This window comes from Cajanus cajan, chromosome 10, assembly GCF_000230855.2.
Source record: "Cajanus cajan strain Asha chromosome 10, NIPB_CcT2T_4, whole genome shotgun sequence".
Lineage (NCBI taxonomy): Eukaryota > Viridiplantae > Streptophyta > Magnoliopsida > Fabales > Fabaceae > Cajanus > Cajanus cajan.
This window is the reverse complement of record NC_138526.1, coordinates 35,799,878-35,824,607: the sequence shown is the minus strand read 5'-3', so window position 1 is coordinate 35,824,607 and position 24,730 is coordinate 35,799,878. Positions and strand designations below refer to the sequence as shown.

The following is a 24,730-nucleotide window of genomic DNA, read 5'->3' as shown; positions in this document are numbered from 1 at the left end:
AAACCGTAACTGTATAACACTGCACTACAATTCTCGATAATATTCATATTTGTGGCGTTCATGATTTGAAGAAATTACCAACCCACACAACACCATTATATAATCAATGATTTATTATTTAAAACTTATTAGAGTTAAAGTTCACCACAAAGCTTTAGCAATGGCCAAATATTAGAAACGATTATTGATCTGGAAAGCTATGCCAGCCACATGCCAGCACATGAGCCACATGCCAGCACATGCCAGTCACCATTGTCAACAATGACAACCACCGAATTTCTTTTTCCACAAAGCAACCACCACCCCCTCTGTTTTTCTAAATTGCCAGCTTCTATGATTTGTATTTTCTTTGTTTCTGATTCCTATAAATAGCTATCAATGTAAGCTCTCAAGGCACTGATCAATCAATATCATTTCTATTACTCAATTGAGTATTTTCTCTCTTAGAGAGTTCTTCCTTTGCATTCTGTGCCATTTTTGGTACCAGAGCAAGGTTCCGAAGCTTCCTACGCCTTTGGGTTTATTAGAAAAGAGATTTGGAACTTTCCGGTCGCCGGAAAATCCATTGGAAATTCGGCCAGCCCCGAAAACCCACCCTTAGAGGCCTTTTCTCGAAAAACCGACCCCGTAGAAGCGTCCGGAAGGTCCCAAAACCTTGGGAACGATAGTTTGTATCGCCGGAAACCACCCGGAAAGTCACCGGAAAATTCGTCGGAAAAGTTCGCCGGAAAATTTGACGGTCACCGGAATTTCTGGAGGTTGAAGACAAGCTGACGTCATCGCCACATAAGCGCCACGTCATCTTTAATCAGCCACTCAGGAGACGCCACGTATAAGTGGTCAACGTTGACTGAGAACCCTCATTTGCCACCTCTGACCAACCATATTCTGCCACGTGTCTTCAGTGTTGACTTTGACCAAAGTTTCATAATTTGCAAAAAAGCCCCTGTAAGTTTTGAAATTTCACTTTTACCCCTGTACTTTCTGAATTTATATTTTTGCCCCTAAACTTTCTAAAATTACAATTTAGCCCTTATATTTTCAAAATTCCAAAATTGCCCTTTTCTACAAAAACCATTTTACCCTAACCTAAATTCCCATATTACCCCTTTAACCTCTTAAATTACCCCTTTATTCCTATCCACCTTCACCATGGTTCGTGGAAAGCAAAACGATGTGACCATTCGAGATATCGAATTTGAGGAAATGAAAAGGCAACTGCGAGAGCTTCAAGAAACAGTTGCAAGTCAACGAGTTGAACTTGAACAGCTGAGGAATAAACCAAATCATGAGTCAGACAACAGTGATTCCTCATCTTCTTATTCCTCTAGAAGTCACCAAGTGTCAAGGACACAACAAACCAATCGTTTTCATAATTTCAAGGTAGATATACCTGAATTCGAAGGGAGATTACAACCTGACGAATTTATGGATTGGCTCCGAACGGTGGAAAGAATTTTTGACTTGCATGATGTTCAAGATAAACTCAAGGTCAAAATGGTGGCTATCCGATTGAAGAAGCATGCATCCATCTGGTGGGAGAATCTCAACAAGAAGCGTGAAAGAGCAGGGAAGGAAAAGATCAAATCTTGGGAGAAGATGAAGAAGAAACTCACAAGTAAGTTCTTACCTTTCCACTATAAGCAAGAAAACTATATGATGCTTCACAAACTGTCTCAACAGTCACGCACAGTAGAAGAATATTCCCAGGAATTTGAGTTGTTAGTAATGAAATGTGACCTTAAAGATGACGAGGAACAAAAAATAGTTCGTTTTATTGGTGGACTAAACATTGAAATAGCCAACCAAGTCCAATTACAACAGTACCAGGACTTAGATGATGTAGTACAACTTGCCATCAAAATTGAAAAACAACTCTCCACCACTCTTCGAGACCAACCCTCCACATCCAAATACCCGTTCCGCCCTTCCTACTCTAAAAACCCTTATCAACCATCCTCATCCAAAAATCCTTTTTATAACAGTAAAGCCCAAAACACCCGGTCCAACACCTCCAAACTACCAGCCCAAAATACCAAAAACAACAACTCCAAACCTGCCCCACAATCCAAATCAACTATAAAATGTTTCAAATGTCAAGGCTTTGGACATATTTCTTCCGACTGTCCCAATCGAAAGGCTTTCACCATCATTGAAGAAGAACCACATGAATTATCAGAGGAAGAATCAGAAGCAGACATTGAACCTGTGTATGACGAAGACTGTACGCCTGCCGATCATGGAGAGCTATTAGTGGTAAGGCGAAGTCTGCACACAGCGCCAACAAAAGACGATCACTGGCTCAGGCACAACATCTTCCACACTCGTTGCACCAGTAATGGTAAAATCTGTGACGTCATCCCCATGGATGCTTGTCACCTCCTCTTAGGAAGGCCATGGCAATATGATAGACGAGCTCAATTTGATGGCTACGCCAACACATATTCCTTCACCAAGGATGGAGAAAAGATCAAATTAGCTCCACTGCCTCCCGAAGAAACCAGTCAGGATAAAAAGAAAACAGTTTCCTTAGTTTCTTTAGTCACCAAGGTGCCTAAAGATGAGGTATGTAATCTGGAATTTATATTAGTACTTGAACAGAATTGTGGAACTAAACCTTCTGCAGAGATTGTTCAACTCTTATCAAAATTTCCAGATGTTGTTCCCAAAGAAATTCCTCCAGGACTACCGCCTATGCGTGACATACAACACGCCATAGACTTTGTACCAGGAGCCGTGATCCCTAACAAGCCTGCATACAGAATGAGCCCTCAGGAACATGCAGAGGTACAAAAGCAGGTTGAAGGATTATTGAAAAATGGTTTGATTCAAGAGAGTGTCAGTCCTTGTGCTGTCCCTGTTATTCTAGTTCCAAAGAAAGGTGGAACTTGGAGGATGTGCATGGACAGTAGAGCTGTGAACAAGATCACCATCAAATATCGCTTTCCAATACCACGGCTCGATGACATGTTGGATCAACTTCATGGCGCCACTATCTTTTCAAAGATTGATCTTCGCAGTGGCTACAATCAAATCAGAATTAGACCAGGTGACGAATGGAAGACTGCTTTCAAAACCCGAGATGGTCTATACGAATGGACAGTCATGCCGTTTGGATTGTCCAATGCTCCCAGTACTTTCATGCGACTAATGAATCAGGTACTAAGGCCTTTCAATGGAAAATTTTTAGTCGTTTACTTCGACGATATCCTGATTTATAGCAAAAGCAAGGAGGAGCACTTGAAGCACTTACAGAAGGTGTTAGAAGTTCTACGGGAGCAGAAACTCTATGCCAACCTTGAGAAATGCTCATTTTTAACCAATGAAATTATATTCCTTGGTTATATTGTTTCTAGTGACGGTATCAAGGTGGACCCCAGCAAAGTCGAGGCGATTAACAGTTGGCCAATTCCTCAATCCATTCACGATGTCCGAAGTTTTCATGGATTGGCTTCTTTTTATCGCAGGTTCATCAAGAACTTCAGCACAATTGCAGCTCCACTCACCAACTGTATCAAAGGTGATAAATTCCAATGGTCAGAACAAGCTCAGGAAAGCTTCAATGAATTAAAGCACCACCTGACCAATGCTCCAGTATTGGCCCTTCCTAATTTTGATCAAGTGTTTGAAGTAAATTGTGATGCTTCTAACATTGGTGTTGGTGCAGTTCTTAGCCAGGAAGGCCAACCAATAGCTTTCTTCAGTGAAAAGCTAAATGATGCAAAGCTAAAGTACTCGACCTACGACAAGGAGTTCTATGCCATTGTACGAGCACTTCAGCACTGGAGTCATTACCTGCTTCCCAAAGAATTCATTCTTTACTCTGATCACGAGGCTCTCAAGCATTTGAGTTCACAACAAAAGATCAACCGCAGGCATGCTTCATGGGTTGAGTTCCTTCAAGCCTATCCATTCCTGATCAAACACAAGTCAGGAAAGCAGAACTCTGTTGCTGATGCCCTAAGCCGACGTCATTTCTTGCTCACTACTCTGCAAACAAAAGTCATTGGCTTCGAGACCGTCAAGGAATTATACCAAGACGATCCAGATTTCAACATTGTTTGGAAGTCTACCGAAGATCAGCCATTCCAACATTACCATCGTCATGAAGGTTTTCTATTTAAAGACAACGTTTTATGCATTCCTCGTTGCTCTTTAAGAGAAGCCATTATCTGGGAAGCACACGATGGAGGATTATCAGGACATTTTGGTAGAGATAAGACTGTATCTATCATCAAGGAGAATTTTCACTGGCCTAAGCTGGAGAGAGATGTCATTCGCCACATTCAACGTTGCAGAATCTGTCACCTAGCTAAATCCAAAAGCCAAAACACTGGCCTTTACTTACCATTACCGGTACCAGCTGCACCCTGGGAAGACATCAGCATGGATTTTGTCCTAGGACTTCCACGAACCCAAAGACAAAAAGATTCTGTTATGGTGGTTGTGGACAGATTTTCGAAGATGGCACATTTCGTTCCATGCCAAAAGACTAACGATGCCGTTAATATTGCTGATTTATATTTCAGGGAAGTTGTTCGCCTACACGGAATTCCTAAAACCATCACTTCAGATAGAGATGTTAAATTTCTGAGTCACTTTTGGAGAACTCTATGGAAAAAGATGGGTACGAAGTTGCAGTTCAGTAGTGCTAGCCATCCACAGACAGATGGTCAAACAGAGGCTATCAACAGGCTACTAGGTAACTTACTACGCAGCTTTGTAGGTAAAAATCTTCGCCATTGGGATCAGATTCTAGCTCAAGTGGAATTTGCCTACAACAATTCCACTAATCAAGCTACTGGTAAATGTCCTTTTGAAATCGTCTACGGTGCACGACCTCTTACCCCTTTAGACTTGGTTCCGTCTTCAGACAAGAGTCAATTCAGCGCTGATGCTGACCAGAGAGCCAAAGAAATTAAACAGCTTCATGAGCAAGCCAGAATTAGGATTGAAAAGCAAAATGCAAAGTACAAAGCTCAACGAGACAAGCACCGGAAGCAACAGGTATTCAAGGAAGGCGATCTAGTGTGGATTCATTTGCGGAAAGAAAGGTTTCCAAAACAGTCCAATGCCAAGCTGTCGCCACGAGCTGATGGTCCATTCCGCGTAGTCCAGAAGATTAATGACAATGCCTACAAGATCGAGCTACCAGGTTCTTACGGTGTTTCTGCTACATTTAATGTCGCAGACCTTTCACCCTACTTCGATGAGGAAGACGCTTAGACTCGAGGACGAGTCTTTTCCAACCCCGGGAGAATGATCTGGAAAGCTATGCCAGCCACATGCCAGCACATGAGCCACATGCCAGCACATGCCAGTCACCATTGTCAACAATGACAACCACCGAATTTCTTTTTCCACAAAGCAACCACCACCCCCTCTGTTTTTCTAAATTGCCAGCTTCTATGATTTGTATTTTCTTTGTTTCTGATTCCTATAAATAGCTATCAATGTAAGCTCTCAAGGCACTGATCAATCAATATCATTTCTATTACTCAATTGAGTATTTTCTCTCTTAGAGAGTTCTTCCTTTGCATTCTGTGCCAATTATACTCAATAGAACCAATTTTTTATGCCTAAGTATAAGATCTGGCTAGTTTCGTGAGAAACATCTCTGTAATTAGTAGTGAATAATAAATTCTATCATCACAAACCCCTCTCTCTTTTCCTCCCGTGTGAACCCCCTTCACTTTTGATTTCATTTGTTTCCTTTCTTACTTCTTTGACTTTCATTTACCAACTCTAAATTGTTACTACTTTAAACTTAAACAAACCCAACAAAGTCAACTGTCCAAATTATAAACAAGATAATTAATTAGTATCAAATTTGGCAACTTGCTGAAAAACTTCAACTAAATTGCAAAGAAAATACTGACTTAACACATACTTCAAGGTTTACAACGTGAAACCTCTTCTATACTTCATCAACATTCATATATTTAACTCAAGTAGCAATGTAGCATCATTTTCAAGAAACCTTAAACTTCTCTATCCAAGCTGGCAATCCAGTCTTTGTTATATTTAATGTCTAATTGACTTGTCAAATGTGAATTCAGTCAAACTCACAAATAAGCTGGCTTCATTGTTCTCTTTCTGTGGGCATAAATCTCTTTAGATGTGTCAACTTTATTATATATAATCACAAAGTTGCTATCGATCTCTAGCTGCTTCATTTCTTATAATTACTCTTTCTGTGATAGCTTTCAAATCTAAAGCTTCTTTCACCCATCATCATCAACATGACTTTCCCTCCACTCTTCCATCTTTGGTTTCTTTCCTTTTGTTTGATCTTTTCTTTTGCTAGGGGAGCTACTCTGTCAGAAGATGAAGGTATGTATATAATACATTCATACATTATATTATAAATACATACATACACACATTACATGATGACTCTCTTTTTAGATGTACTTCTTGATATGTATTTAAAATTTGTTTGGGTAAATTTCTCCATAAATATTTTTTAGGAGAAGAAATTAAATAAGAAAGAAAAAATTGGAGAGAGTTTATCTATAATTTAATTATAAGTAAAAAATAAATTTTTGAAGTTAATATAAGATAACCTCTATAAATTAATTTATGTATAAGATAATTTTAAATTATACAAAAGTTTATCTAATTTTTTTTTTCTTATTTTCTTCTAAAAATATATAGTAAAGTTTTTCCAAGAAAATTCTCGTAAGAAAATAAAATAAGAAAGTAAAAAAAAAATAAAACTTTTTTCATGAGTTAAAATAAACTTTTGGAGAAAATAAATGAGATAGCTTGTATATATTAAAGTTAATTTTAATTCATGAGTATTGAGAAATTCTTTCTCAATAAAGCCTGTCTTAATGGTGAGAAAATAATTCAATTTCAAATTGCAAAATATAACATTATGGGGAGCATTGATTTGGTGTTTGGTGTTGATATACAGTGCAAATTATGAAGGAGATAGGTAAGACACTTGGGAAGAAGGATTGGGATTTCAGTGTGGATCCATGCAGTGGAGAAAGTAATTGGACTTCATCTGTTCAAGTAAAGGGATTTGAAAATGCTGTTACCTGCAATTGCCTTTTTGCCAATGCCACTATCTGCCATGTTGTTAGCATGTAAGTCTCCGATCTCAAATATTGGGTCTTTATTTTAGTTTGCATGTGTTTGTAAAGCACAACTTTTTAGAGAAATTAATAGTTTTTACAGGTATCTACATGACATGTAGTTAAATATAATTAATTATTTATATAAATTAAAAATTTTAAATACATGTTATGTAGTAATTAATTGTAACTTTAAATATTTGGTAGCACTCAACCACCAAATATATTTCAACTTTTCTGAACTCTCACCTAAGCCTGTGTTTACGGAAAATCAGTCAGTATCGCAATATGCATCAGCTAAAATGAATTATAGTGGTTATTTACAATTAAGGAAAAACTCATACTTTTATATTTTATAAACAAAGCATGCAAGATAACTTGTGCTGTACTTTTCAAGTTGCTTTATATTAATTCAATGGTCACCGTCAGAATACTTTTGCATGTTACCCCGTGTATATATTAACTAGTGCTCTTGCTTACACCGCTATAATTAACTATTAACTATTGTGTATATAATTTACAAATATTTCTTACAAAAATAAATTTTTGTAAATCTTGTTACAATTTTAATGATCATAGAAATTTTATTTCATTGTAAAAATTTTCAGAAAATGTTGTAAGAATTTCATTTTGTTTCTTGTAAATTTTTTTATAAAAATAAATTCGCAAGTAATTTTTACTAAATGGTTGAAAAATTTTGCAAGTAAATTTTCTAGCGGATTTTTCTCCCAATTTTAATCCTCAGGAAAATAAAAAAAAATTAAATTTAAAAGTTTAATAATTATAAGATTTTTAATTAAAAAATATTATTTTATTAAATTATTTATAAATATATCATTATAATTCATTTTAATTTAATTAAATTCAATATATAAAATTTTGTAAATATGATAAATTAATGATAATGAGTTTTAATTTAATGATAATTTATAAAATTTTAAAATTAAAAGTATTTACTTAATAAAATATTATTTTACTAAATTATTTATAACTATTTCATAAAAATAATTTTAATTTAAAATATTAATAAATTAAATATTTATTTTAATTTAATGTATAAACTAATGATGATGAGTTTTAATTTAATGAAAATTTTTAAAATAAAATTATTTAATAAAAAATAATTTTTTAGAATGTGAATATTTTAAGAGTTAAAATAATTAATAATAATATAATTTTGTTGTTCAATATAATGAATTAATTATTTTTATAAAGATATGATTAATTAATATTTAAAGAAAATTTAAAGTCCCACATTAATTAGAAATAAAATAATTAAAGAGTATATAAGTTGGGACAACACTTACCTTACAAGTTGATTTGTATGGTTGAATGTTAGGCTTATAATATACGATCTAAGAGTTTAAAGGTTATGTATCACATGGTGGAGGTATGAAAGTAAATTCCTTAATATACTTTGGATGGATTCGTTGTGAACATTTGAAAGTTGAAGAATAATTAATAGAATTTGTAGTAATTTCTTTGATTTGTTTCCTGCAAATTTTTTTACAAGAAATATTGTACGAAAATTTCTTGTGAATTTTAAAATTCACAACGTAAGAATAATGTTTGCTACGAATTTTTATATAAAATTCGCATGAAAAATCACATGTAATAAGAGAAATTCTGGTAGTAATATATCTACCCTCTCTCTCTGAACAAATAAAAAATTAATTAATAGAAAAAAAAACAAAAAAGAAATGAGTTGGAGAATGAAGTTAATAAGAGAAAGAAAATATTTTATTTTTATTAATATTAAATTAAATTACTATAATATCTTTTATACAAATTAATCAAATCAAAATAAATGAGTGTTTTTTGTCCTAAAATTTTTGTGTACTCTAACTAAAAAATAGGTAAAAGTATATTAACAATCCCATATATATATATATATATATATATATATATATATATATATATATATATATATATATATATATATATATATGAGGTTAAGAAAAATATTTAAAAATACTTTTGTTCAATATAAACTACGCTATCATTCAACATAATTATTCTAATTTATGTATTTAAAGAATTTCTATATTTTTTATAGTTATTATTTTCACGTTTGGATCAATAACTATGGTGCAGTGTTCTCAAGTCACAAAATCTTTCGGGCACACTCCCTAGTGAACTAGTGAGATTGCCATATCTCCAAGAAATGTATGTCATTCTGAACCCACACTTTATCACCTAAACTTGCATCTCTTCATCACATCATCATTATTCACTAACTTGATTCTTTCATTTCAATTTGGTACAGTGACCTCTCTCGCAACTACCTTAATGGTACAATCCCTCGAGAATGGGGTTCCATGAAACTTGTCAACATGTACTCTCTTTCTCAATCTTTCTTTGACTTGCTATTTGACTTTTTCCCTGTTTGGTATTACCATTAGGGTATGATTATGACAAATAGATCTTGTTTTATATCATTAATCTATGATTAGGGTGTGCGTTCTTTTTAGGCCTTAAAAATCTATATCTTTTTAGTCTTTCATTCATACAAAAATGTGTCATGTTTAGATTGCCTATGTATCACGTGTAGTATGTATTCTCGTAAAAGAACAAAAAGAGTCACATTTTTGGTGAAGTACAAAGGTCACACATCTCGAAAAATGAGAAACAAAAAAAGAACACAAATATTTTAGGAACTAAAAGTGAACATTAATTATTTCATTTTGGTGCAACTAAAAACCCATATTAGATTATTTTTAAAGATTTTATTATTCGATTTCATGAAACAGTACACTAGTTATGCGTTTCTTAATCTTTGCAGTTCCATTCTTGGAAATCGGCTAACAGGTCCAGTCCCAAAAGAATTAGGAAACATCACCACCCTGAAGAGTTTGTAAGTTTAATTGTGGTCATCCACCTAGAATATTTCGGCCCATTTCAATTTTATGAAATATTTTGAAGAAACTTTAATCTTAAACTTGAAATGTGCTTAGGGTCCTAGAGTTCAACCAATTATCTGGTGTGCTTCCTCCAGAGCTTGGGAATCTCCCCCAGCTTGAAAGACTGTAAGCTATTTGTCTGCTTTCTTTGGTTGATTTTACTATTGAATATTTAAATATTTAATGTTCACTGATGAGAATCAAATTTAAATTTTTCTTTGGGTTACGTACTTTAAATTTTTTTTAAAAAGTGTACTATAATTTTTTGATAATCCTAATTTTGCCTTATAGGCTTCTTACATCCAATTATTTTACTGGAAATTTACCTGCAACATTTGCTAGGCTCACTACATTAAAGCACCTGTAAGTGTTCTTCCTTTATTATTTTATTATACTCAATTGCATTCACTATATTATATGTTTCATATCAAAAGTAACATTTCTTTGTTTCTTACACTCTTATAATACAGTCGACTTGGTGACAATCAATTCTCTGGAACTTTACCTAATTTCATTCAGAGTTGGACAAGTCTAGAGAGACTGTATGGATCTTTCTTCTAGTGGAATTTAAATATATTTATTAAATGGTTTATCACAGAAATGGTTTTTAATTGTGATAGGGTGATGTATGGGAGTGGTTTTAGTGGGCCAATTCCTTCTGGAATTGCATTTCTCAACAACCTCACAGACTTGTAAGTATGCTGTTTTGATTACAACAAAGGTTTCAAAATTTAATTTGCTTTTTTCTATCCTCACAATGCTTAAGATAACTGATGTAGGAGAATTAGTGACTTGAAAGGACCAGATTCTCAATTTCCTCCACTTAAAAACTTGACAAATTTGCAATCACTGTGAGTTAAATGCTTCAATTATTACTGTAATTTAATTATCATTTTCATTTTGTGAGTTAATACCTCAATAATGAAATTCTCTTAGAAAAAGATAGCAAAAAAATTGGAGATGATAATGCCTTTTTCTGCTCTCTCATATATCTACATATTGTTGAATTGTTTCCAGAATACTAAGGAGTTGCAATCTTATAGGAACGGCTCCTGAATATCTTGGAAATATAACTAGTTTACGATCATTGTAAGTGATGCTTCATTTCTTTTCGATTAACTGGGTTGGTACTATTCAGACATTTCTTGCATTATTTATATATATCTAGAGTCTGCATGGTTGAATATAAGTTAGAAATACTTTTGAAAGTTTTTGTACCAGAGCATTTTTAATAAAATATTTTTTCAAAAATACTTATAAATTTGTTTGAAATAAATAATATTTTTCAGTAAAAAAATTAATAAAATATTTATAAATTTATATTCAAACAAATTCTTAAAACATTTGTAATTCTTGCTCTTGTTACTCGTCTATCATTTTGGTGAAGAGTATCAGCATGTTTTTGTTCATTGCATGAAGGGACTAAGCATTTCCATGTTTATTTTCTGATGTCATTATTTTTCTTTCTTATAAAAATACTAGCTAGTTTTGACATAATTTCTTTTTCAGAGACCTCAGTTTTAACAAATTGACTGGACAGATTCCGAGAACCTTGGGTGGCCTAAACGATATAAATTTATTGTAAGCAATCTTCTTTAGTTCCATAATATGTGAGTATGACATTATTTTATATTATGACTATTCTAGATTTTCAACCTAGTTAAGGCAATAAGATCCTTGGGGAACATCCAAATTATTTGGGAATGGGTTTTAGTTTTCTACCATTTGTCATTTTTATGGGTTATCAATGATTATTTTCTATAAATTGACTTCTTTATATTGTTTTTACCTAGATATTTAACTGGAAACAATTTTACTGGACCATTGCCCAATTGGATAGATAGGCCAGATTACACGTAAGTAATCCTTCAAATACAATTTATAAGATTTTTTAAACTAAATTATATCCTTTGTATGTTAATTATTACACCAATATTCTCAAGTTTTTTCTGCGCCACTAGTGTTACTTATAATTATTTGTTTCATCTTTGGCTCCAAACCATATGCACAAATTGACAGAGATCTCTCATATAACAATTTAAGCATTGACAACCCAGAAGAGTTGACTTGTCAACAGGGAAGCGTGTAAGAATTCTAAAATTTGCATTTATTTATTTATTTTGAATTTTGGGATGTTACCTGAGTCTTGGCCACTTAATATGTGCTTTAGGAACTTGTTTGCATCATCTTTGAAGGGAAATAACTTGTAAGTTTTATAGTACGTTACTAAACTAACTTTATTTATGCATATGCTTACTATGACGTGATTGTTTTAACTAGTTATGCCTGCTCCATTATTTTCTCAGGAGAACGATTCCATGTTTGGGGAACAATAATTGTCCTAAAAGTAAGTCGATAAGAATAATATTGTAATATTGTTAGAATGCTTTCTGCTAATGTTGTAATCGTAGTCTGTTTGTGTATAAATTAGAATTGCATTTGAGAACTTCTTTACTGAAAATAAATAGTATTTTTTAGTGGAAAAACTCTCAAAAATATTTTTAAGTTTGTATCCAAAGTTCAAACAGATTCTTATTATATTTGATTTTGGCTTTCCCACCCTTTGGTTATGCCAGCTTGGTACTCTCTCCATATAAATTGTGGTGGAAAGTTAATTTCTAAAGGAAACATGGTATATGATGATGATTCACAAGAAGCTGGACCAGCGAGATTTCGTCGAAGTGAATCAAATTGGGTGTTTAGCAACACTGGTCATTTCTTTGATAGCAGTCGTGTAGACTATTATACATGGTCTAATACAACTAAGCTTGCAATGGATAATGCCGAATTGTACATGGATGCACGTGTTTCTGCCCTTTCTCTCACATATTATGGATTTTGCATGGGAAATGGAAGCTACACAATAAGCCTTCATTTTGCAGAAATAATGTTCACTGATGATCAAACATATAGCAGCCTTGGAAGGCGTGTATTTGACATCTATATTCAGGTGCATGGTTTCATCCTTTTCCCTTTCTCAACCATATTAATATTCGCATAATAAGTGTCTTGTAAAAAAAAACAAATTAAGTTTCAAAATAGGTTTTATTTTAGTTTTGTAATATAACTTTAATTACGTACTCCTTTTTCATTTATAACTCTTAATAACATTTTATAGGAAATTGTTGTTGTGTTATATCATTTCTGGTAAATATAACTATCAAAAACTTAATTTTGTAAAATTATTATTCTTTTTATTTATTTATTAGTGTTTTGCAGTCTATGTAAAAGTAAAAAAAAAAAAAAAAAAAAAACACTTAGAACGATGATACTTATTATGAAAGAGAAATTATTGAATAGCTGTCTTTTAATCGTCCTAAACCATTTGTGTTTTGATTGAAGTATTGCAGAGAAAGTTAGTGCTGAAGGATTTCAATATTGCAAAAGAAGCAGGTGGAGTTGGTAGGGCAATCATAAAAAGGTTCACTACTATTGTGAATAGTAGTACCTTGGAGATCCACTTTCAATGGGCTGGGAAAGGCACAACTGCTATCCCATTTGGATCAGTTCATGGCCCTCTTATATCAGCTATATCTGTTGATCCTGGTTAGTTCTACTTCTCTGCAATTAATTTTCTCCTACTATCACCTCATATATTCTAATTTATATTTGTATATATTCAAATCTCTTATGTTGTATAATCATGCAGACTTCAAACCCCCAGTGGAAAATGAAGGTGGCCATGACATACCTGTGCAGTCTATTATTGCAATAGTAGTTGCTGGAGTGCTTATTATCATCATAGCATTTGGTATAGCTTGGTGGAAAGGATGTCTAAGACAAAAGTTTTCATTACAAAAAGGTAAGAACTATGAGGCTACTATATCACTGACTTTTTTGGTTGAAACTTTTAAGAAATTTCTTGCACTTACTAGGATTTGCTAGTATAAAATATAAATATATAGGTGAAGGCAGGGGCAGGATCAATCAATGTTTGGGAAATCCCTTTAAATACTACGGTAATTTTATTAATAGTATGTTAAAAATAAAATAAAAGATTAAAAATATAATTTAATCCAATAGATTTACATATTTATATATTTTAGAGTCAAGACTTTTCATTAAAGATATAAACATCCTTAGTTTGATCCTCTAATATAAATACATCAAAATTATCATATAATGTCAAAATGTGACACTAAATTATTTAGATGTATTATCATTAACACTCGTATTGATAAAGGATCGGCATTGGTGTTACCTTTAACCCTAAGTGTTTAATTCTTGAATTTCACTAAATTTTAAGATTTTAAGCACAATGCTTTATTTTAAAACTCACATTATTATTTATTAGCCTATTAAATCTAGCAAATCTAATTAACTAAATTGTCTCATAAATTTTGCTTTCAACAAAATTTTTGTCCCAATCTTTGAATGCATTTGCTTGCATAACTTGTATCTTGCAAACTCTTATAGAGAAAATACGAAATTTGGTTGCATAACTTGTATCTTGCAAACTCTTAAGAAAATACGAAATTTGGTCTCAATGGTGTTGTTGGGTCTAGTATAATTTCTATTCTTCCAATTGTAATGTTGTGTAAAGTTTTAAAATGAAATTTTTGTTCTTTCTATTTTTATTTTTCTTACTTACACCAACAGAGTTAAGGGACGTGGATTTGCAAACTGGCTTATTTAGCTTACGACAAATCAAAGCTGCAACTAAAAACTTTGATATAGCCTTTAAGATTGGAGAAGGAGGATTTGGTCCTGTTTACAAGGTATTTTGGATATTCAATATTTTTATTTGACCTTCAATAAAATGTTTATTATTATTGATACATCTTTCAACTTCTAAAACATAAAACAATAGTTTACTATTGATTTTGGAAATGCAGGGTGTTCTTTCAGATGGTACAATAATTGCAGTTAAACAACTTTCTTCTAAATCAAAGCAAGGAAATCGCGAGTTTATAAATGAGATTGGCATGATTTCTGCTTTGCAACATCCTTGTCTAGTTAAGTTATATGGTTGTTGTATGGAGGGAGATCAATTAATGCTAATATATGAATACATGGAAAACAACAGTCTTGCTCGTGCTTTATTTGGTAATTTCTTTTCTTTATATTCAATAAGTTTGGTAGCTCTTCATGAATTAATATGATAGACATTGCATGTTTATATAACTATATATTATGTTGTCTAAGCTAATTTCTATATATGATGTGCAAATGAAGCTAAAGAAAAATGTCAATTGAAGTTGGATTGGTCAACAAGGCACAAAATTTGTGTTGGTATTTCTAAAGGTTTGGCTTACCTTCATGGAGAGTCAAGGTTGAAGATAGTTCATAGAGACATCAAGGCGACTAATGTTTTATTGGATAAAGATCTTAATCCTAAGATATCTGATTTTGGTTTGGCCAAATTGGATGAAGAGGGTTATACCCACATAACCACCAGAATAGCTGGCACCTAGTGAGTTCTCATATTATTAGCATGTTTTTATGAAATTCGTTTTGTAACATTTATTCTTTCATGCACTATGAGGTAAAAGTATATATATATATATATATATATAGAAATATAGGTTATATGTTGAGATACCTCACCAATTTATATAAGTCTATTTATTTTGACTTTTGAAATATTATCATCAACATTTAATATATGAATTTTCTATGTTGTAGTGGATATATGGCTCCTGAATATGCAATGCATGGTTATTTGACCGACAAAGCAGATGTTTATAGTTTTGGTATTGTTGCATTGGAAGTCGTTAGTGGAAAAAGTAACTCCATGAATTGGCCAAAAGAAGGGTGTTTTTCCCTTGTTGATTGGGTATCTTTTATTCTTATGATCTCTTACTTTCATGCCTTTTAAAATATCTAAAAAGATTGTTGTTATTGCATAAATGCTCCATTAAAATCTCATTGAAAATTAATCTAACACAACATTTTAAGAACAAAACAATGTTAAATTAATATGTTGTATCATAGATTTAGTTGTGGATTGATGCCAAAAAACTAAGTTGATTTTATATTTTATTTTGCTAGGTGCATCTGTTGAAAGAAAATGGTAATTTGATGGACCTAGTTGATGAAAGGTTAGGTAAAGACTTTAAAAAGGATGAAGTGATGGTCATGATAAATGTTGCTCTTCTATGCACACAAGTTTCTCCACTGCATAGACCCACCATGGCTTCAGTGGTATGCATGCTTGAAGGCAAAATTGATGTTCAAGATGTATTGTCAGAAACAAGCCAAGTATTAGATGGAAAGAATTTGGAGGTAATCCAACAATATTATCAAATGACAGAAAAGAATAAGACTTGTGATACTCAAGAAGAGAGCATCTCGATGGGTGAAACTTCAGCATTTATGTCTGACACAGATCTATATTCTATCAACATGGATTCTTCTTACCAGGAGAAAAGTAATTAGATCATTTATATATCATCACTTTTGTAGATGATGTATATTGGCTTATACTTCAATTTATTTTTTTTCTTCATATGTATTCCCTGTGATGGACAACAATGATTTATGTCTCGTTTTTCTGTACTATAATGAGAAATAGAAACATTTGTCACAAAAGTTATTTATTTTGTTGCATGTGTGTATTGTAGCATTTTATGTTATAGAAAAGTACTTGTCTATTTATACAAGATTTTTGAAGTGTAATTTTGTTGACTAGAATACAAAGTGAATATAATAGGTTTGTTTTTACAAATTTCATGTAAAATTGGGGCCAAAATATAAGTCTCAATCTCATTTAGGGTTGGCTTATGCATAATTTTAATACACACCTTGGTTGAGACAAAAAAAAATAGTATTAATCATCGATTTATTTACAAAATGATTTTAAAAATTACATATGAGAAAGTGCTAATACGACAAAAATTATTTTTTTTAAAACAAATGTTTGAGTCATATTATTACACTTATTTTTTAACTATAACTTTAAATTTTGCATTGTAGAAAATAATATTTATTTAAAATTTATAATAATCAACTGGTTTTGAATATATAAAATATATTAAAATGAAAATAATATAATGAATAAATTTTTTTGAACATATAAGCTATATTTTAAATTTATAATAAATCATTTCATTGTGATATACGGTTAATTTAAATATTGATAAATTCTTTTGGGAAAATATTAAAATTAAATTTAAAAATAAAAAAGAAAGAAGATAAATTAAATGGACAATATGTTAAAAAAAAAACTAAAAGAATTATAGTGACAAAAATATTAGAAAAAAAATTATTTCTATCAAAGGCGTATATATTTTAGCCTTCACGTTTATATTAAAAAAAAACTTATTAACATAGTGATTAAGTGTTGTTGTTAAGACAGATTCTAGGGTAGACTAATGCCACATGTGGTCAATCATGTACCATTATTAATGATAATTACATTAATCTTTATGCAATATATTATTATACATCATCCCTCATCCAAATATACTTTTTCCCCACACCTAAGATGAAGAATGACGTGATAAAGGAAAACATACCATAATGAAACAACAATGAAGTGTAGAGTAGTGGAGTATAAAAGCAGCAATCACTATAAGAAAAATATAAATTATGGACATATACAAATCTGTCAATAATTTATATTTCTAATGAAAAAAAAATTGTAAGTAAAGTTATATTATCTGACGTATTTATACACTACTAGAATTTCTCTAATTACATGCGACTTTTCCTGCGAATTTTTCATAAAAATTTGTAGGAAACGTTGTTTCTACAAATTTTTCTGCAAAATTTTATTTGCAGGTAATATCTTCGTGGATAATATATTTTTGTGAATTTTAAAATTCGCAGGAAAGTTTCCTGCAAAAAAAAATTTGCAGGAAATTTTCCTGCAAATTTTTTCGCAAGAAATTCTGCAGGAATATTTTTTACGAAAAAATTTCAAAAAAATTAAATTATATATTTTAAGAATTCATAATCTTTTATTTTCATGCCTCATACATAATCTTTTATTTTCATGCCTCATACATAATCTTTTAAATTCTAAGATTGTAGATTATAAGCCTAACACAACCATACAATTCAACTTGTAAGGTAAGTGTTGCCCCAACTTATATACTCTTTAATTGTTTTATTTTCAATCGATGTGGGACTTGTAGATTTTTTAAAATATTAAACTTATGAATTTAAATATTTTTTTATTTTTCCTGCGAATTAAAATTTGCAGAAAAATTCGCAGGAAAAGTTACCTGCAAAATTTTTCTACCATTTAATAAACATTACTTGCGAATTTATTTTTGCAAGAAAATCTGCAAGAAAAAAAATAAAATTCTTACAATATTTTCTGCAAATTTTTACCATGAAAATTTTTTTCCCATGATTATTAAAATTGTAGCAAAATTTGTAAGAAATATCTGTAAATTATTTTTTGCAGGAAAATTGGCAAAAAAACTTCTGCGAATATTTTTTTGCAGGAAATTTCACAAAAACTTTCTGCGAATATTTTTTTACAGGAAAATTTACCAAAAAAATGACACTTTTCTAGTAGTGATATTTGTTAAAAATGTAAAAAAATTTGACGAAATTTTTTGACAAATACTTAAGTCAAAATTTTTCGACGGAATGTTATCGATGGATAATGGTTTGTCAAAAATTTTATGGTTTATGACAAGAGATTTTTTATGAAATATCCATTGGAAATGGTTAATATTCTATCCAAAATTTGATATGATGAAAATGTTTAATATTCTATATATTAGAAATTGCATCCATCGGAATTGTTTAATTAATATTCCGTTCAGTAACAATAAAAATTATTAAAATTGACAATCATATACTAAAAAGATCAATAAAATTTTAAATATATATATATATATATATTCTAATAAATTTTTACATAAAAAAGACTAGTAAATTATATATATATAAAGAGAGAGAGAGAAAAGGAGGAAGAATTAAATGACTCATAAAGTAACTCTCGGTAAAGTTAATCCGCTCAATAACTCATGGTGTATATTGAATTTCATTGATCCAACCGTTAAATTAAAAGTTCTTAAATTTTACTAATAATTAATATTGAGAAAAACTGATTAGCTCTATAATAAATTATTTGATAAAAATATATTTAAAAAATTAATTATTTTAAACTATTTAATTAGAATCTTATTAACAATTTATTGTATAATCTTGATATTTTGTATAACTAATATCTGATTTTAAATTTGATATGAAAATATTATAATATAATTATATAAGATTTTAAATTAGTATTTTATTAATGGTTGATAATTAATTAAAAAATAAAACAACGATAAATACATTTTTTTTTAATTTTATATCTTAAATTTAAGATAAATAAATATATTAAGTTAATTAATAATTTATTTAAAACTTTAAAATTTAATTTATAAATAAACATGATAAATAAAAGAATTGAATTAGATTAAAAAAAATCCCTCAACATAATCTTCTTCACATTTAATATATAGGTTCTTTAATTTATATTCAGGTTAAAAAATAAAATAATGATCAAATTAATCGCATATAGAAGATAACATAAATTATTTTAACCTTAATATTCAAATAAATTCAAAATTTTATTCATTATTATTCAACTAATATTTTAATTTGTATATTACACATTATACGTATTTATATATAAATAAGTTGTAATATGTAATAAATAAATATTTATAATGTTATAAATTATATTATCATTACAAATTATAATTTAAAATATATAAATTATTATTTAAACTTTTTAAATTTATAATAAATAATTTAAATTATATCATAATATTAATATTAAATGGAAATAAGTAGATTGTTAATTATAAAAGTAAGTATATATACAAGTAATAATTAATTAAATATATTATTATTATTGGTTAATATAATTAAATATAATATAATTATTATATATATTTTTATATTTTTATAACAGTCCGGACACATCAGAATGAGAGAGATCCAAAGATTGTACAAGTATGAGATTGTATAGTTGAGAATGACTTAAGGAATTAATTTGTACTACTTATATTAACAAGATGCATCTACTTTTCAGTAACTTATATCATTAGAAATCCACAGTTAAGCGTGCTTCAAAAAGGGTTACCCACATAGGGTCAAGAAGTTACGAGAAGTGTCATCATGTGAAGCATCGTGGAATAGAGTCCTTGAAAGGTCAAACAATACCGACAAAATTTTTGATACAATATATGTCTATAATTTAACAAATATATCCACCAGTGATTATCGATAGATATTTACCATTGAATCATTCGTTAAAATTTTCAGCGAATAAAATTGTTTCCAATAGATTTTTTTTCAACGTCCCTTTTTCAACAGATTTGCATCCGTCGAAAGTTCTCTCTTTCTAAAGGATATCCCTTTTTACCGACAGATTATATTTGTCAAAAATTTACATTTTTCTTGTAGTGAACCAAGTATGACGCAATTAAGCATAGAACAATGGCAGAGCAAAGCAAAAATGAAGTAAAAAAAAGTTCAAAGGTGGGTAGAATAACAACAGAACTCAATGGCAAGCAAAGCAACAATGACAGGGTAGCAATAATGCAAAATGCAATCAGGTGACAAAATACAGAGCATTGACAATAATACGATAAGGAAAGGGCATTGTAATGATCTACAAATTAAATCAATCCATAGTCAAATTTTATGATCCTCCATAAATCACATGTAACATTGTAGTCACCCAATTTCGTCCGGGAAATGTCAATTTTTGTTTAAAAAAATAGAAAAAAAAGGTATATTCAAAAAAGAATAAAAAGACAAAAATATAGAAGCCAAATGTAACACCTTATTTTTTATATTTTTATGGAGGGTAATTTAGTAATTTTATATGATTTTAGTAGTTCGGAACGGGCTGTTCCAAAACTGGAATGGGTCGTTCCAACCTTCCAAAAACAACTATAATTTCTAGTCCGGAACGGGCTGTTCCAAAATTGGAACGGGTCGTTCCAACCTTCCAAAAACAACTATAATTTCTAGTCCGGAACGGGCCGTTCCAACCTTCCAAAAAGACCTAAAATTTTTAGCCCGGAACGGACCGTTCCAACCTATTAAAAAGAACTATAATTTCTAGCCCGGAACGGGCCGTTTCCAAACTCCAAAAACACCTCTAAATTCTAGCCCAGAATGGGCCGTTCCGAAATTGGAACAGCCCGTTCCGAAGTTGGCCGTTGTGAGTAAAATTGTAACCCCGGAACGGGCCGTTCCAGATTCAGAACGGGCCGTTCTGCTCCCTCCTGAAAGTCTATAAATAGTGGCCCTTGCCTTCCCAATGACACCTACACACATACACATACATCTCCACCTTGGACCAGAGGGAGCTCAGAAGGAGAAACCAACAAGTTACCACTTCTTAAGCGAAAAATAGTGAGTATATCGAACTCACTTTCTTTTTATATATTTATTTTTATTTTATTTTTTTATTAGTAATATCTGTTATTTTAAAAAAGTTTATTTATCATCTTAAAGTCTTATTTAAATTCAAAATGTGATTAAATATCAAAATATAGTGTTACAATATTCAATATAAGTATTTAAAATTATTGTATTAAAAATTTTATTTGGAGGAATGGTTAATTAGATGTGACATCTTTTTAACCTTTGAATTTAAAGTACAAGTTGTGACAGCTTATCTTTAAATTTTTTCTCCAAAAACAAAAATGTCCAATCAATAAATTTTTTAACATCATAACATCTCTAGTAATAATTATAATTAAAATTTTATTGAATTGACTTTGGTGTACACCTTAGTCAATTTTATATTTTTAGGGTGAATGAGCTGAGACAGTTTAAGAATCCTATATTTAACAAAAATAAAATTTAATTAAAAAATATCAACACACAAATATTTTCTATCAAAGAACTACGTGACTCTGATTCTTCATTACACATGAAGATACGTAGGAGCAAGAAATAAATCTTGTCGAGCCAAAAAAATAAAAAAGATATTATCCTCCTTTTTATATAACAATAATAATTTAATTAAATAAAATATATTTAATCATTTTAGTGAGATAAGTATTTTATAAATTATAAATAATTAGTTTAATTAATTAAAGGTAATCGTCTTAGGACGAACGTTGTGAGGTGCTAATACCTTCCTCACACGTAATCGACTCCCGAACCCAAAATTTGGTTTTCGTAGACTTTTTTTTTACTTTATGGTTTTTCCAATGTTTTTCCGTAAAAAAAATAACATTGGTGGCGACTCCTCTTTTTCAATTTATTTTTTGCCGTCCCGTCGCGACCGAGGTTGCTACAGATGGCGACTCCACTGGGGACTATTTTTGAGAGTCAAGCCTATAATAATTAGTTAAACTAATTAATAATTTTTTAAAATGTTTATCTCACTTTTATTTTATTTTATTTTTTGTTTAAGTTCCTTATTTGTTGTTTGTCTTATATGCATGAATTATATAAATATGTGTTGTGTAATTTGAACTTTAGGGTATAAGAATTTTATTTTTTGTATCATATGTGCTATGTTTTGTAGATTGAATAGTATAAAGTTGCTCCCTTCACACACTTCACTTGCGCAATTTCACACACGTTTATGAGTGGGGTCCTATGCCCGGACTTGAGTGCAACTTAAGATAGTAAGAGGTTGAGTAGTAGTAACCTTCTTGATGAACATCTTGTTTGGTTATTATGAAGGCCTCACCTAGAGTTTGATCCTTTCAAGGGTATTATCACCTCTAATAGTTTACCTATTATTGTGACTAATATCCTAAGAAGGGTTATTGGCTCTAGGAACCTGTTTTAGAACTATAGTTCTACCCTTTTGAGAGGAACACATATTAGTAGTCCATAGAGTTTTCAACTTAAGGGTACCCTTATTAAGTATCACAGGAGCAATATTCTATCTCTACGTTCGAATGACGCAAAAAAAAAAAAGAAAATTTTATTCCATTTCATAATACACATCATACATTTATCTTTTAACTTTTATCATATCTCACGCTCCTTCAATATACCACTCATCACAAAAAACTATTAATTCATGCATGCATGCATTCATCTACATTTCATAATTCATTCATGATATGCATTTTACATCTTTGCATAAAAAATAATATTCTATGAAATCATTCATACAACTTTAAAAGATTGCAATTGTTATCATCATTGACACTTGTTTCTTAAAAAAAATGAATAAAGTTCTCTCTTGCATAATTCAAAGTAAGATCATTATTCCATTTGAGCATTTAGTCTAAAATGTATCTCATAACATTCAATATTTTCATAATTTTTCATGACATTCACGCATAAGCATTATTTAGATTAAGTAATCATGTCAGGTATATTCATTAGGCATATCATCGTCTTTTCTTGTCATTCTCCATAATTGCATTCATTCTCACTTTATCATTGCGAATCAAATGCATTTGTTTCTCTAAAAAAAAATAAAAAAAAATCATTTCAAATTCTTCATTCCAACATTTTTCTTTTATACATGCATTTCATAGTAAAATAAAGGTCTAATTGATTGCCCATTCATGTCATTAAAAAAAATATATAATTTGATTATTTTCTTTTAAAAAGGATGCCAAGCAACAAATTTATGCAATGTCTCAAAAGAAAAAGAAAAAAACAAGAAACAAAGACAAATGGGGAATAACATGAAATTATTGTTCTCAGTTACATTTAATTCTCAACCGAGAAGATGAGCTCTCTTACAATTTAACTTGTCAATTGACATGATTTTAAAACCATTGTTAGCCTTTTGAAGTATTTATTTCATTAACATGCATAACAAGTTGTGTTGTTATCTTCATTGTCATACATTGTCTTTGTCTCATTACATCTCATAGTTTCCTCATTATTCTTCCAAAAAAATAAAGAGTTTGTCCTCAAAAGTCAAGTCTGTTGGATGATTCTCAATTAGCAAATTTGACAATAGAAATTTGAAGATTTCTCATCGGGGCAAATTTATCATTTTATGAGTATTTGTCCAACCAACTACCACATTTAATGGAGACAAGTCTTATGAGCAAAAAAAAATGAAAAAATGTAAAGTCCGTTAGACTGAAAACCCAAAAGGGCGGTCTAAGCAAAAGTTAGGACAAACAAAAAATAAAAAAAGAAAAGGAGTAACATGGAGTCCATTAAGTTTTGTCTTAGGATTAACCTTTCAAAAATAAGCAATCGAGATTTGAAATGATGTATGATCATGTTTCTCTGTCTCCAAATATATATATCACTTGCCACCCAAATTTGAGCCTAAAAGTGAAAATTTTCTTCAATTACCCTCAAAACAGAGGCAACACAGTGTTCACATTTAATTCAGCTTGTTCATGATACCATCTAAACAATGAAAAAGGAAAAGAAGAGAAATGAACCAAAGGCATCAAATGGGAATCGTTTCATCATCGTAGCTATTGACTACTTCACTAAATGGGTCGAAGCAGCTTCTTATGCCAGCGTGACAAGAAATGTGGTAGTCAGATTCATCAAAAGAGATCTAATTTGTCGATATGGTCTACCGAGCCACATCATTATTGACAATGGAACCAACCTGAACAACAAGATGATGAAAGAGTTGTGTGATAATTTCAAAATTCAACACCATAATTCTTCACCATATCGTCCTAAGATGAATGAGGCAGTAGAACCAGCAAGCAAGAATATAAAGAAGATTATTCAAAAGATAGTGGTCGCCTACAGGGATTAGCATGAAATGCTCTTTTTTGCTCTACATGGATATCGCATTTTTGTTTGCACTTCTACTGGGGCAACTCCGTATTCTCTGGTTTATGGTATGGAAGCAGTCATTCCCATTGAGGTTAAGATACCTTCTCT

General features: G+C 30.8%; 1 protein-coding gene across 1 annotated transcript; it reads left to right on the top strand.

Moving 5' to 3' along the window:
• Positions 1–5,629: 5,629 nt before the first annotated feature.
• Positions 5,630–16,517, top strand: LOC109818239 (putative leucine-rich repeat receptor-like serine/threonine-protein kinase At3g14840). Its single transcript, XM_029268791.2, has 24 exons — positions 5,630–6,333; positions 6,920–7,094; positions 9,177–9,248; positions 9,349–9,417; positions 9,865–9,936; positions 10,037–10,108; positions 10,274–10,345; positions 10,453–10,524; positions 10,603–10,674; positions 10,762–10,833; positions 11,000–11,071; positions 11,492–11,563; positions 11,776–11,838; positions 12,002–12,067; positions 12,153–12,188; positions 12,289–12,329; positions 12,559–12,932; positions 13,333–13,528; positions 13,632–13,784; positions 14,582–14,700; positions 14,818–15,028; positions 15,158–15,395; positions 15,608–15,758; positions 15,974–16,517. The coding sequence occupies exons 1-24, from the start codon at positions 6,243–6,245 to the stop codon at positions 16,358–16,360; spliced, it is 3,018 nt and encodes a 1,005-aa protein (XP_029124624.1). The 5' UTR covers positions 5,630–6,242; the 3' UTR covers positions 16,361–16,517.
• Positions 16,518–24,730: the final 8,213 nt, after the last annotated feature.

Bases quoted from the DNA above. Each gene is read 5' to 3' on its own strand.
- LOC109818239 (XM_029268791.2), top strand. From the start codon at position 6,243: ATGACTTTCCCTCCACTCTTCCATCTTTGGTTTCTTTCCTTTTGTTTG. The intron at 10,109-10,273 runs GTAAGCTATTTG...TTTGCCTTATAG, and splicing joins CTCCCCCAGCTTGAAAGACT to GCTTCTTACATCCAATTATT. The intron at 10,834-10,999 runs GTGAGTTAAATG...AATTGTTTCCAG, and splicing joins TTGACAAATTTGCAATCACT to AATACTAAGGAGTTGCAATC.